Here is a 13,126-nt window from a genome sequence, read left to right as displayed (position 1 = left end):
AATAATCCGTTTTACCAACCATCTTTCTGTTGATTTACAACAAATCTCAATTTTAATTCAATACGCAGTTGAGTAAAGTCGCTCATGCCATTTTGCTGTTTGAGATTTGTTAAAAATTTGATTTGAAAGAAAAAATAATCATCATTCGAAAGTTCAAACACAGATCGATACCCAGCCATGACGAATGTTGAAGAGACACGGTTTTAATAATGAATAATAATTTTAGTAGTTATCCCAAGGAAAATCATGATCATCATTTCCGAATTATTGATAATTCAACAAGTAGTAATTTTAATCAACAGCAACATCAAGCATCACCTTCATCGGTGATGAACTTGTCATTACCACTGTCATCCGTAACCGACCAATCGGAATCAAGAGTTGAAGTACACACTTTTAATAACAATAATAATGAAAAAGAAAATAATGAAAAGGAAACTACCTCTTCCGAACTCCTCAACTGTGATACAAGTATGGTCTGCAAACAACCAGAGGCTGAGGCTACACTTCCTAAGATTATCACTGCAAGCGCATCATCCAATGAGTTGCCAACATTTACTAAAAAGGGAGGCTCTCATCACCTACAACAACATGAAGAAATCGTTACTTTGGATTCCAAAGACCATACAGACGAAATTGAAAAATTAGCACATGACGGAATAGAATATAGCGTTGGAGATGAAAACGAGAATGATGGCTTGTTGTCAGAAAAATCAAAGCACAACTCGGCAAGTAAGCTACTGCGAAAAAAAATCTCGAGCATGCTTCAAAATTCGGTCAACAAGACCATTAGTGGAGGAATGAGTTTATTGTCACTTCGACAACGTAAAACACCAGCTTCAGGAGAGTTTGTGAATCATGATTTTGAATCGAGCAGTAGTGTTGATAACACTAATGTTGCATCCGGATCTGAATCACAAAATTTCGAAGATGGACAACCCAATCCTGGAGACACTATATTTCCACATGCATCTATAGCAACACAACAAACGCTGAAACGAACTAGGACAATATTTGCACTTACTTCGGTTTTTTCGAAAGCAATTTCTGGATGGAGAAGGAATGTATCTCGTAAAAGAGGATTTCATCAACAATCACGGGCAAATTATAGCTCCACCACTATTAGGCCTTTATCATCCTTCTCGAAAAGACAAAACAATAATTCATGCACAGATTTATTTACACAAATACCTGAAGAGCTCTGGAGATATGGAGTTTTCCCGTATTTAGAGTGGATGGATTTATTGCGATTGAGATGTGTTGGTAAATGGAAATTAACAATTATTGTGCAAGAGCAAGAACAAGTTTGGAAAATATTATTCTCTGAAAAGATGAGCAAGTATTTCCAGCAAGAAAAAGAGTTGTGGAAATCTCATGCTAAAAATTATTTTTTCTTTGATTTAGATGAAGCCATCATTAAGGAACATTATGAGAAAACCATTCTAGAAAAGTACACCTTACAGTATAGAAAAAAATTCGCCATTCAAAAAGACAAATGCTTTGGATTGCAATCAAGAAACAACTCAAATGACTCTCACCATGGTATTTCTCTATTTTCACATTCTTCATCATTACATCAAAAAGAAGAAGATTCCGAATGCCCTACAGAAGGTGATTGCGCTCATTATTTACACAAAACAACAATGCTAGAAAGCACTCCCACTGATCATGCCCAAGAAGATTTTGTTTATTATCTTTCTTGCAGCCGTTCTGTACATGAAAGGAAACAACAAGTGATTTCTCGAAAAAAACACGAACAGCAACAAATTTTGAACAATAATGAGCATAGAAGCGCCTGGCTACGAATATTCACCTTACTTGTGACCATGTTGTCCGCTGTTGCTGCATTTGTATGCCTCTCAGTGAAAGATTTTGCATTCTCAAAGAACATTGACATGGCTGCTGTCTGTGGTATGAATCATACCAGCACTACGGCACTACTTTTTCTCGAATCACAAGCATTATCATTCTCTCATTATCACGACGCATCTTTTTCCTATTTGAAACTGATGGATAAATCTTGGACCATACCTTTTGTTCCCATCTATATTGCCATGTTATTTATATTGGGAACGATACTATATTTTTGGATTCGATATTCTTCAGATAATACCAAATTCAATTTAGAGGGAGATGGGCGAGAGAGACACCCCAATGAGATTTATTTTTACATGACCTTTATAACCGTTGCTGTAATATTGTTTGTTGTTTTTTTGAATATTCGAATGGTGTATCCATATTGTGAAAGCATGATACACAAACTACACACGGAAGGACAATCAAGTTTCTCATCAGAAGATGAAGTTGCAAGTCTTCTAGTGGCTGAAGTATTCGCGAATGGCGTTGTACTATGTAGCCCTCTCTTTGCAATTCTAGGAATGGTCACTATTTACTTTGTAAGATCGCTGTATGCTGGAATTATTTATCGTCGCTATGTGTTGAAATTTCATATTCACTTGGTCATGATTGGCGTTGTGCTTTGGAAATTTATTGCACCATTTGTGACATGGGTTTTTACTGTGCTGTCATTGACTTTGTTCATTTTGTACATGGTTCTTAATTTACATCCATTGGTAGCCACAATTCCTATCATGCTGCTGCATTTAGTAGGGATTTTTGTTTTAGGATGGATATTTGTAATGTTTTCGGTCATGTTACTGACATGTGCGGTCGAGAGATCAAAACTATGGAAAACCATTTCGACACTTTTATATTCTTTCCTCCTCATTACATTGCCAGTGGTGTTTTACTTGCTGATTGGGCTCAACATGAGAATTGGAATTGTGGCACTTCCTTGCTCTGCATTCTTTGTGGTGCTTATTTTATTTGGTATGAATTATGTGGACTATGTGGAAGATTTATTTAGTTTTGACGAAACGGTTTGGCCATTTTCTTAGTTGGAAATGTAGAACGTCATTTGTTATTTTGTTAAGGATTATGGAAGAAATACTTCAAAGCAAGCCTTTATCTACTGCACATACACTCCAGGGTTCAAAAAGACGAAGAAGGATTAAAGACCTTCCTTGGCTCGAGGATTGTCGAGGTGGAGGCAAAGTGGTGTTTCAAATATTTGTTTGCACTACTAATTTATTGCTGACCCTAGTTATTATTCGTTCCAAACATATCAGAAAGGTTACCATCACTTCCTAAACCGCGCATCATGTCAATTTGTCTTTGAAGTACCTCTTTCATATGTGGATATTTTCGAATGGTTCTCTCAAGAAGCCTAACAGCATCGTTCGTCCTTGATTGATGATGAAGGAACGTACTGTAAGCAATATAGTGTTGAACTTCTTCTGGCTCCAGAGCAATCACTCGTTTGAAAAGTAAATCAGAAACTTGTGGATTCTTTTCTTGAATGTAGTAAGCCAAACATGCCATCACATTCACATCCTTTCCTTTCGTTAAATCAAAAGCTTTCTCAAGGAGAGCAATGCTTTCGTTGACTTCACCCATTCCATTGTACAAAATGGCACAATTCATGTAGAGCATTGCAATTTCTTTCTGTGACAAATTCGAGAATAGTTTTGCGAATGGAGATGAAAAGTCCTTGTTGTCAACAATTTGAATGATGCTATCGAATAACTGTTTGGCTTCGAATTGTCTTTGGAATTTCTTCAAAATGTACGTTTTGACATAAATGACATCCAAGGCAGTCACTCGATCGCTATCTTGTGCGTGGTACCGATAAGACATGTCTGCCATTTCAAATGATGGATATGACTCTCCGTTTGAGCTTTCCTCGTCTTCAAGCGATAAATTCACAAGGTTTCCGGAGGCAGGATCTTCAAGTTGGAGTGTTTTTCCCATGTCACTATTCCTTAGGCCGGACATGTAAGAATCCAAGTGAGATATCAACTCATTTCTGTATGAATCAGGTGCAATTACTTGTGTTTCTTTCAAGTCGACTACATGTTCCTCTCCATCCTCAAATTTTTTCAATAACTTGTCCAACATTTCCTCGACTAGTTCTCGATATTGTTCAAAATGTTCTCCCTTTCTCGAATATAACATGGCCAATTCCAAGACTGCTCCAAAATGGTTATGTGTATCCATGAGATCTTTTAACAAATATTCAGTTCCTTGAAATCGAGAACTCTCTTCAGCATTAGATGCCCAAATTCGTGACAAACGAATTTTAGCATCCACAAAATAGGGATCCATTCGTATGGCCCTCAAGTATAATTCAGCAGCAGATTCAGGCTTATTTCCTTCCTTCTCAAATAAAGAGGCTGCATTAAATAGAATGATTGGATCATTGTTAAAATTGAGTTGAAGGCTTTGCATAAAGTAAAACAAGGCTTCTTTGGTCTTGTTCAATTTTTGCAAGCAGTAAAATCCTAAATTATTATAGCATGAAGCAATGTCCTTTTGTTCTTGTGGAGAGAGAACACTTTTGAAAGAGGCTGTTGGATCCTCGGAACGAGCTTGTTGTACTCTCTGGGAGTATTCAGAAATTCTTTGATGAATGGACCGAATGACTTCGGGATCAATATTTTGTTGTGGGGATGATGACGAGGATGATGTATCAAAATTGTTATTGTTATTATTATTATTACGGGATGGAGAGTGTTCCGAAAAAGAATGTCCTGCTTCTTCTTTCTGTTTTATAAATAGTGAAGAATGAAACGAGCAAGACAAACTGGAAGAAGAAAACCGGGTCGTCTTCCAAACATTTACCATGGGAAATGATGATCCGTTGTTGAATGACGAGACTTTAAAAAACTTTCTGCAAAGGCCAACTCGTGCAAGGTTCAACATTTTTTTTAATTTTTTGAAATAATAATTGTTTCATTGAATCTTTGAGTTCGTAGGAGGAATTATTATCAATCGTTGAATGTTGGCTATTGTGTTCACACACAACGTGCCCCTTTTCTAAAGGTCAGTTTTGAAAAAAATAATGCCATTTGTCAACACATCATCACGAAACTCCCTTTAAGAAAACCATTGCTCCAACACAACCAACACATCATTCAAACCATTATTCAACCCAATCGTCATTGTGACCAACACTTTGCATCCACTCATTCACATTGTCCTTTTCTTTCAAAATAATCTTTTCGAAAATGATTGCCGACCATTCTCCAACAACTCCTTCAACACCATCTTCATCCAATCCACAAGAACCCAATTCTTCTTCGTCAACAGTTGGAACCAACACAACGACCCCTCACACCATTCCTCCCAACGATCATTCCTCATCGATGGAACTCGGAACTAAAGCACTCACTCCCAACACCAAACAGCATCATCATCGAATATTACTTTCATTTCCTCCATCAAAGACATCTTCAGCAAATACCACACCCAATGCTTCACCAAATTCAACAACACCCAACTCGTCGTCACTAACACCATTTTCCTTCTTTAAACGATTATTAACAAAATCCAACAAGACATCGAGCAATTTGCCATTAGTAGTAGTAGGAAATAATCATCAAACACCTTCAACAACAACAACAGCACTGAAAGACAATGATCGACCTTTGAATGGATCCAAATCGGAAGATCTTTCTTTCACTCATCCAGGTGCATCCAATCATGATTTTCCAACGAGTTTACCTTCCACGAAAGAACAAGAAAGGAATTATGAAAATATTGTGCAACATTTAAATGGAGGAAATGTTGGACACATGTTGACTCGTGTGAATATTGATGCATTTGTATCATCACAACAACCATTATTGGATCAAAATAATCATCAAGGAATGGCATTAACAACACCTCTGATTGAAGTGACACCAATTATTGGTCAACAACAACAACCATCCAATGCTCAAAATAATGACACGACGACACTATTGCAACAACCATTGAATGGTATTGTTGTCACAAATGAAAATAGTATTCCCATTTTGGGTGATCCAAGTGAATTATCTTCTCAATTTCATGAAACTCCAAATTCAACAAATTTCAAAGTGCTTTCAGCCAATATCTTTGATCAAGAAATGACAAACGATGGAATTAATAATCATTCAAGTAGCAACAAGAACCCAAAGAAGGACACCAATTCGAAACGAAAGAAAGGCAGTCCAACATCCTCAACGGTCACTTTTCAACCCATCCCTTCCACTTGTTCGGTCAGGAAGTCCTCTACTTCTACGTCACATCAGCGCCATCGTAACAATAATGGTTCTCCATTATTTCGAACGAATCGACCCACTGCTCCAAAAACTTACCTTAAAAAGCTCACTTTTATGGAAAGTTTATCCACTTCTGCCGACCCTTCCACCTCTGCTTCGACTCACTCGTCCTCTTCTTCGAAAAAACACTCAGGAAATACTGATATTGTGGAAAATGATTTACTTTTCAATGATTTACAAGTTTTCCAAAATCAAGTTGTGAAGAGATATATCAAAATTTTAGAACAACCCATGGTGTGTAAAGCATTCAATTATGAAGTATTGGGTCCTCAGAATTTTCTATTGAATCCATATATGGGAGTATCTTCTGTAACATCTACTGAGAATACGAGGAAATTGCATGGCAATGAAACAACGAGTCATTCAAATACTACTTCCAACGACAGTAATGCCATTTCTTCTCCAAAAAAGAACAATTCTCAATCATCGTCACCATCCTTAAATCCCTATCTTTTTGATGACAAATTTATTCAAGAATATCATTGGAGACGAAGAAGATCAACACAAGACATGAACAAACACACGTCAAACATTCCCAATGTGCCAACCATTGATATTGTGTGTGAAGATGGAGCGACTCTCTCGTGTTATTTTGAATTCATTGGACATCAGAATTTTGAACAACATCATCCTACGAGTCATCATCATCATTATAATGGAACATCTACCATTCCTTCCACACATCATCACACAGGTCATTCAGATAGTTCAGATAGCAACAACAACTCTCATGCACCCACGACGAGTAAGAAAACAGTGATATTCTTTCATGATGGTTCTGAAGAAGCATTTGAATACTTTTCAAATTCATCTCTTTGTAAATTCAAAGATTTCATTCTCTCCATGGGACTTCAAATTTTCATATTTGAATATCGAGGTTTTGGATTTTCCACATGTGCACGTGGAGAAGATGAACGAACTTCTCTTCATCGATTCTTGGAAACAGATTGCAAATTAATTCATCATCTTTTCTTGACTCGATTGAAAATACCCATGTCTGATGTGATTGTGTATGGAAAGGGATTTTTAGGAACTACTTGTGCGTTGCATTACGTTTCCAAGTTTCCCATGGTGTCAGGTCTTTGTTTGGAATCACCTTGTGTGGATATTCTAAAATTGGTCAATGCCAACATTCCAGAAAGTGTTCTCTCTCAAATGGGTCTCTCTGAACAAGCAGACGCATTGGATGATTTATGGAATTTAAATATACGTCTCGAAGAAGAAGAATCGATCAAATTTGAATTTACCAATTACAATTTTGGAGTTGAGGAATATTATCGAGTGAAAAAACCACTAAAATCCATGAACAACAATCGAACAATTCAAAGAAAACCCAATCCTCATAACACAACCATTGCATGTAAAGTGGGCGATGAAAAGTATTACACCATGAAAGAGCTCAAAAATTGTATCTTGCATCATTTTAACACTGTGGAAAAGCTTTCTTCCTTTACTGGAAAATTACTCATTCTTTTTCAACAAGGAAATGAATTGGTTCCATACGGTGATATTGAAAGCTTTTTCAAGAATGTCAAAACAGCTGAAAAGAATATGTATTTATTGTCATTGAATGAAATGACGAGCTCAGCATCGAATGCTACCGATGATCCCTTCAATTTATTTGAGAGAAAATTCTATGCTTGTGCCAAGGCCATTCATCGATTTGTTCAATCGGTGGGACATGTCTTGCCTGAAAATTATGGACTCTTTATGGACAAGTTATTGGAAAAAACAAAACCAGCCAAGAGACCAGCTTATATTGAAGAAGGAGATGACGCTGATTTGACTTCTGAATTATCTGAACTTGCAACTAGTTCCTATGTTGACACTTTTCAAAGTTTTGGAGGACGTGGCAGAAGAAACAAGTACATGCCCCCATGTGGAGGATGTGGACACTGCAGAGCTTGTATTGATCAATCCTTGTTGGAAGAGGAAGAAGAAAGACTTGGTCGAAATGAAGAAGATAATTATGAAAATGATCAAACAGAAAGAGATTTAGATGATGAATATCTTGAGGAAGAAGAAGAAGACGACGAGTTTGTGCCAGAACAAGTAATCATGAAGGAAAATCTCAATGAAGAAGCAAAAAAATCATTGGAAGATTAATGGTGGTGTTGTTCTATTAAGAAAACCCAGCACCTTAGTACACTACTGTGCTCTTTCAATAGTAGTTCGAATTCCTTTTCACATACTTTCAATTACTAAAAAGAAGCCAACCCTCATGAATAGTATTGGCCATTTCACATATATAACAGATTAACCCTCTCTTTATTAAATATGAAGCTTCATGAGGTTATACACACAACTTAAACCATTTGACGAGTTGGCAAATTATCTGGACTAATATCACAAGGTAAAGTATTTGGAGTAATATAACTATTCGTTGTAAACTTCAATGGTGCCATTTGCACTCCTTCCACACTCACATAATTCTCAAAGACCAATTCAACCATTGCAGCCGTATAACCACTGACTGGATTTCTTACCAATACTTGCCATTCGAATGCTTCAATTTCACTCAACTCGGTTGCAGTCCAAGCATTGACTCCGATGGTTGTGGTTCTAAAATCACGAGGACCATTCAAATTGGTGGCACTCCACAATTGGACACGAGTAGGTCTCTTGCCGTTCGTGATTTTGACATTGATGAGAAGACCTTCTGGAATGAATTCATGAGAGAATTGATATTTGGGAATTTCAATTTGATTGTGTCGAGCATAGTAATAAGATTGGAGAACTGGTAAGAAATCAGTGTCTTGTAAAAAGTGACCAGCGTTTGGAACGTAACGAACGTATTTATCACCCTTGACACGACGATAGGAAAGACTATTGAGATCTCTATGTATTCCAATGGAATTTCAAATATATTAGTGAAATTAAGAATTGATTCAGTGGTGAGTGAATGATAAAACGAAAAAAGAAACTTACGGAGAAAAGAATTCATCTCCCATGGCTAAAATTTGATACTTTTGGATGGTATCCAATCGATCATAATGAAGAGGATCTACAATATCAGTCAAATCTTCAAATTCTGGTGTAAAGAGTTGATCAGTCACGCCACTTGTCACATAATCATAATAAGCCCATGGCCAAGCACACATGTTGTCATAGGAACGTTTAATGAAACGTTTAGTACCAAAGGTTGGAATTACTACTGGAACAATGGAATTCACACGGTTATCGACACCACCTAAGAGAAGAGTGGTCCAACTGTGTGGTTTGGTTTGACATGTCCACAACCACACACAATTGGTTCGACATGTCCACAAAAATTGCATGTGTTGGGAATCAACAATAGATTTTGAACATGGTTATTGAACGACGACAGTCAAGATTACAGTCAATACCTTCACACTGTACATATACACCACATCCCATACTTACCCTCTCTTTGAATTTCCTCCAACCATGAATGTTTCAAGTCTGTAATTGTCAATCTTTTGTTGAACAAAATGTTGAACTGCATCCAAAGACAATTTAGAAGCCTTAACCATTGGTAATTGAGTGACATATAACAAATTATCAGCAGTGTTATTCATGAAACGTCTCCATCCGAAACCAATGATAGCATCCTCTTCACGAATTAAATGTTCTGGATCAGAATTGTAACTCATCGGTTGATTAGGAATGAGATACAAGGTAGCAGCAATGCTCTTGGTATTCACTGCGAGAGAGGTCGAAAAAGCATCAATTCCAACAGGGGAGGAGGTTGTAGCGTCGGCACCAGGAGCTGGTTGATCGGTTCTACCATTGGTAATGAAAAAGAATCCTTGAGAATTGACCTTGTTCAAATCATTTGGGATGGCAACAGTAACAAAATGATACCAAATGTGTTTGGAACCAACTTCAGACTCTGGCAACCATGTCAACGAAGTGATATTCAACGTGTAGATGGTTGCTTGAGAAGTGGTTGTGGTTTCAATCAAACGATATGAAAAGACATCACTGGGTGAGTGGACATATTGATGGAGTGCTTGTCTGAAATCCGAGGTGGACTCTTCATGGTTACCGGTGGCCAAGCAACCTGCTGTCAAGACAGCAACGCTCAACAACAAGAGGGAAATAAGACTCCTTGCAACTCTCATATTTTTTGCGTGAAAATGTATGAGTTGATCCTGCTTGTGAATTTGACACTTTCTCAGGTTGGAAGGTTGAACGTGATGAAGCTTCTTCACCTTTTGAATAGGAAAGATACGAGGTGTTTTGGACTTGCGTGCGGATTGAAAACTTTCCTGTTTTGATTGGCTCGCGTCCGTTGTAACCATGTTTCTTTGTTTGTCCAAAACCTGTGCTTGTTGTTTGGTGAATGAGGTCATGACCGCTTCCAAGATATCGTATTTCAAATCATTCTTGTAAGGTTTTTGATTAATTCAACATGACATGAACTGGAGAGATAACAAGAACCATATGGAAATGTGTTTTCCATGTATCTTGATTATGGAAGGATTTGTTGACAGCTACTGTTCGCTTTGTGTCACTTGCTCATTTTGTTTTATTATTTCCCATGACAATTCTTTACACTTTTTCATCATGGACTTTCGAACAGCACCGCATAAAACTATCCGGATAGCCACCAAAACATACTACGGAGATAGACACATTCAGTATTAATGGGTGAAGCTGCCTTAGTGAACCATTTATTCATCCTTTTGTGATGTTTTGGAGGTGGATAAGGAATTGTCAAGGCGACAGTAGTTATTTTTAGCTACACAAAAAAAATATGCTGCGCTTTCCGCACCAAAATGAAGAGAACAGGCTCCAATAGCATCAACGGTTAATTACCCACAACAACAGCAGCCACACATCGAGCCTCACCAAAACAACAAGACATTATTTTTGCCCCAGAAATTGTGTTTTCAATTATACTTTGTCGAACAAACCAAATTTAATTGTTCCGAACAACAAATTGTTGTATTATCCAACAACAACCACATTTGGCCAAATACGGTCTTACACCACCACAAATTGGTGGAGGGAGAGAGAAGCATCAACAAATGATAGTGATGGTACAAATACTTCAGCAGCGTCATCCTCCGAACCAATCACTCTCAATTTGATGGATTACAAGAAATGGAACGCGCAAGGGGTTGCTTCAGTATTAACTTCTGATGAATCTTTAGGTGGTGCTGGTTTGACGGTTGAAAAGGTGAAGCCTTTGTATGAGGCTGGTTTTGATGGCTCATCTCTCCACAACATTGTTGGGGATATCAAGATGGATGGTGTAAAGTATGCCATTGATCAACTTCAAAGTACTTATAACAAGAGTAGCGTTTCTCAACTTTCCAACACTTACGAAACTGTTGTTAATTGGGTAGCTTAGCAGTTACTACCCAATTTATATTCACTCTGGACAAGAAATCAAGTGAAAGAAAAATTGTGCTTGCCAAAGATACAAGGAGGAGCTGGTTTGACGTCAAAACAAATGACAGATTTGTATGACGTTAACCCTGGGATTGATGGGGCATTTCTTTACAGTATGGCACAAGCCAAAGGTGAATCTGTAATTGATAGCCTTGGAAACAACGATGTGAGCCAGGAAGTTGTAAAGTGGATTAACCTCATACATAATCGCAAGTTAGTGGTACAATTGAGAAGGCTTGACGACATTAGTTTGCTCTTCAGCAAATATGCTCCAAGAGAGGCACCAAATCCTCTGGTTAAGCCCATTGTTAATATTCCATTCAAAACCAATGACCAGTTTGTTGCCGATGTTTCTTATTGCTTTGAACAGTTACTAGTAGCAAGGGACAAACAAAGCATATCTATTCCATTTCTTGCTTGTGGTCCAGGAACTGGTAAATCAAGAACTCTTCAAGAAATTTTCCCACTTACAAAACCAGGGCAACAATTCAAAGACAATAGCATTATACTATTAACTTCCTTTGGTAATGGTTCTGCCATAGACCCTGAAACTGAGTTTAGTTATGAGAAAGCCTTATGTCTGAGAATTTTATACTCCTATCTCAAAGTTAATGAATTTAGGGCATTCAGAGAAGAAAATAAGAACATTAATTGTACACTCTCAACAGTTTTACAAGCCATTGCACACCACTTTAAAACCACTAATAACAAAATGAATGAAAAAGTCTATATCTACCTGGGTATTGATGAGTTTACAGAATTGCAACGATTAGAATATGACAAAGTAGATAATTTAAGCAAAGGAGTGCAAAAAAGAACATCATTGTATGCAGTTATCACTTTACTTGGTAGTTTTATCCAAAATTATAACACAGGTAGCAACCTTTCTCTACTGCCAATGCTTGGTGGATTAGATTATAACGCTTTCGCTGTTGCCTCTGGCCATTCACAATACGGAACAAGTTATTTCACTCCATATCTTTTTACTTCTGAAGACATATATTCTATCACAAAAGAACACCTTCCTTCGCCAATCATTTCTTCAACTTCATTATGGAAATATTTGGCTTGTGTGAATGGACATGCAAGGACACTAGAGTGGTTCCTTGCAGAATTGAAAAAAATTGACCTATCACATCCAAAATCACCTCACACTATAAACGATGAAATAATGAAGTGTTATAATAGAGCCAAAGAGCAGTTTGCACAAAGAAATAAGCATGTAACATTTAACAAAGAAGTGGCGAAGAAAATACTGGCATATGTGATCACAGAACAAACTTTCCCTTCATTTACTAATGAAATTATTCCAGGTGGCCCAACATTCAAAGCGCTAGAAGATGGAGGGTATATCCGTTTGAGTAAACACTCCGAAAAAGACCAATGGACCTGTACATCCTCTTTACCCATGCTTGAAAAATGTTATGAAGGATTAGAGTCCAAATCTATATTTAACGATCTTTTTAAATATTTATTAGAGACACCAAAAACTGTAGATAGAGATTTTGAAGTTTTTAATTCATTATATGATTTAGTATTGAGTCAATGTTATAGCTTTTTAGGCAGAAAAGAAATGACTGTATTTGAAAGATTTAAAGGTGTCAAAATTGTGAATGGAAATT

The 13,126-nt window shown here is 37.2% G+C and overlaps 5 protein-coding genes across 5 annotated transcripts; 3 read left to right on the top strand and 2 right to left on the bottom strand.

The window, feature by feature from the left end:
• Positions 1-209: 209 nt before the first annotated feature.
• On the top strand, positions 210-2,897 carry C9374_011097 (uncharacterized protein; the record flags this gene model as incomplete). Its single annotated transcript, XM_044686714.1, has 1 exon — positions 210-2,897. One exon carries the CDS (start codon positions 210-212, stop codon positions 2,895-2,897), a length of 2,688 nt encoding a protein of 895 aa, XP_044543192.1.
• Positions 2,898-3,099: 202 nt separating this feature from the next.
• On the bottom strand, positions 3,100-4,761 carry C9374_011096 (uncharacterized protein; the record flags this gene model as incomplete). The annotated part of the gene is made up of 1 exon (XM_044686713.1): positions 3,100-4,761. The coding sequence occupies one exon, from the start codon at positions 4,759-4,761 to the stop codon at positions 3,100-3,102; it is 1,662 nt and encodes a 553-aa protein (XP_044543191.1).
• Positions 4,762-5,066: 305 nt separating this feature from the next.
• C9374_011095 (uncharacterized protein) lies at positions 5,067-8,249 on the top strand (the record flags this gene model as incomplete). Its single annotated transcript, XM_044686712.1, has 1 exon — positions 5,067-8,249. One exon carries the CDS (start codon positions 5,067-5,069, stop codon positions 8,247-8,249), a length of 3,183 nt encoding a protein of 1,060 aa, XP_044543190.1.
• A 200-nt stretch (positions 8,250-8,449) lies between these two features.
• Positions 8,450-10,228, bottom strand: C9374_011094 (uncharacterized protein; the record flags this gene model as incomplete). Its single annotated transcript, XM_044686711.1, has 3 exons — positions 8,450-8,981; positions 9,072-9,353; positions 9,528-10,228. The coding sequence occupies 3 exons, from the start codon at positions 10,226-10,228 to the stop codon at positions 8,450-8,452; spliced, it is 1,515 nt and encodes a 504-aa protein (XP_044543189.1).
• Positions 10,229-11,199: 971 nt separating this feature from the next.
• On the top strand, positions 11,200-13,126 carry C9374_011093 (uncharacterized protein; the record flags this gene model as incomplete). Its single annotated transcript, XM_044686710.1, has 2 exons — positions 11,200-11,454; positions 11,533-13,126. Coding segments are annotated over 2 exons (1,849 nt in total), but the record flags the coding sequence as incomplete, so codon positions are not given.

Source organism: Naegleria lovaniensis (assembly GCF_003324165.1).
Source record: "Naegleria lovaniensis strain ATCC 30569 chromosome Unknown tig048, whole genome shotgun sequence".
NCBI classification, from domain to species: Eukaryota; Heterolobosea; class Eutetramitea; order Acrasida; family Naegleriidae; genus Naegleria; species Naegleria lovaniensis.
Note: the sequence above shows the minus strand (reverse complement) of the source record. Positions and strands in the feature narration are given on the sequence as shown.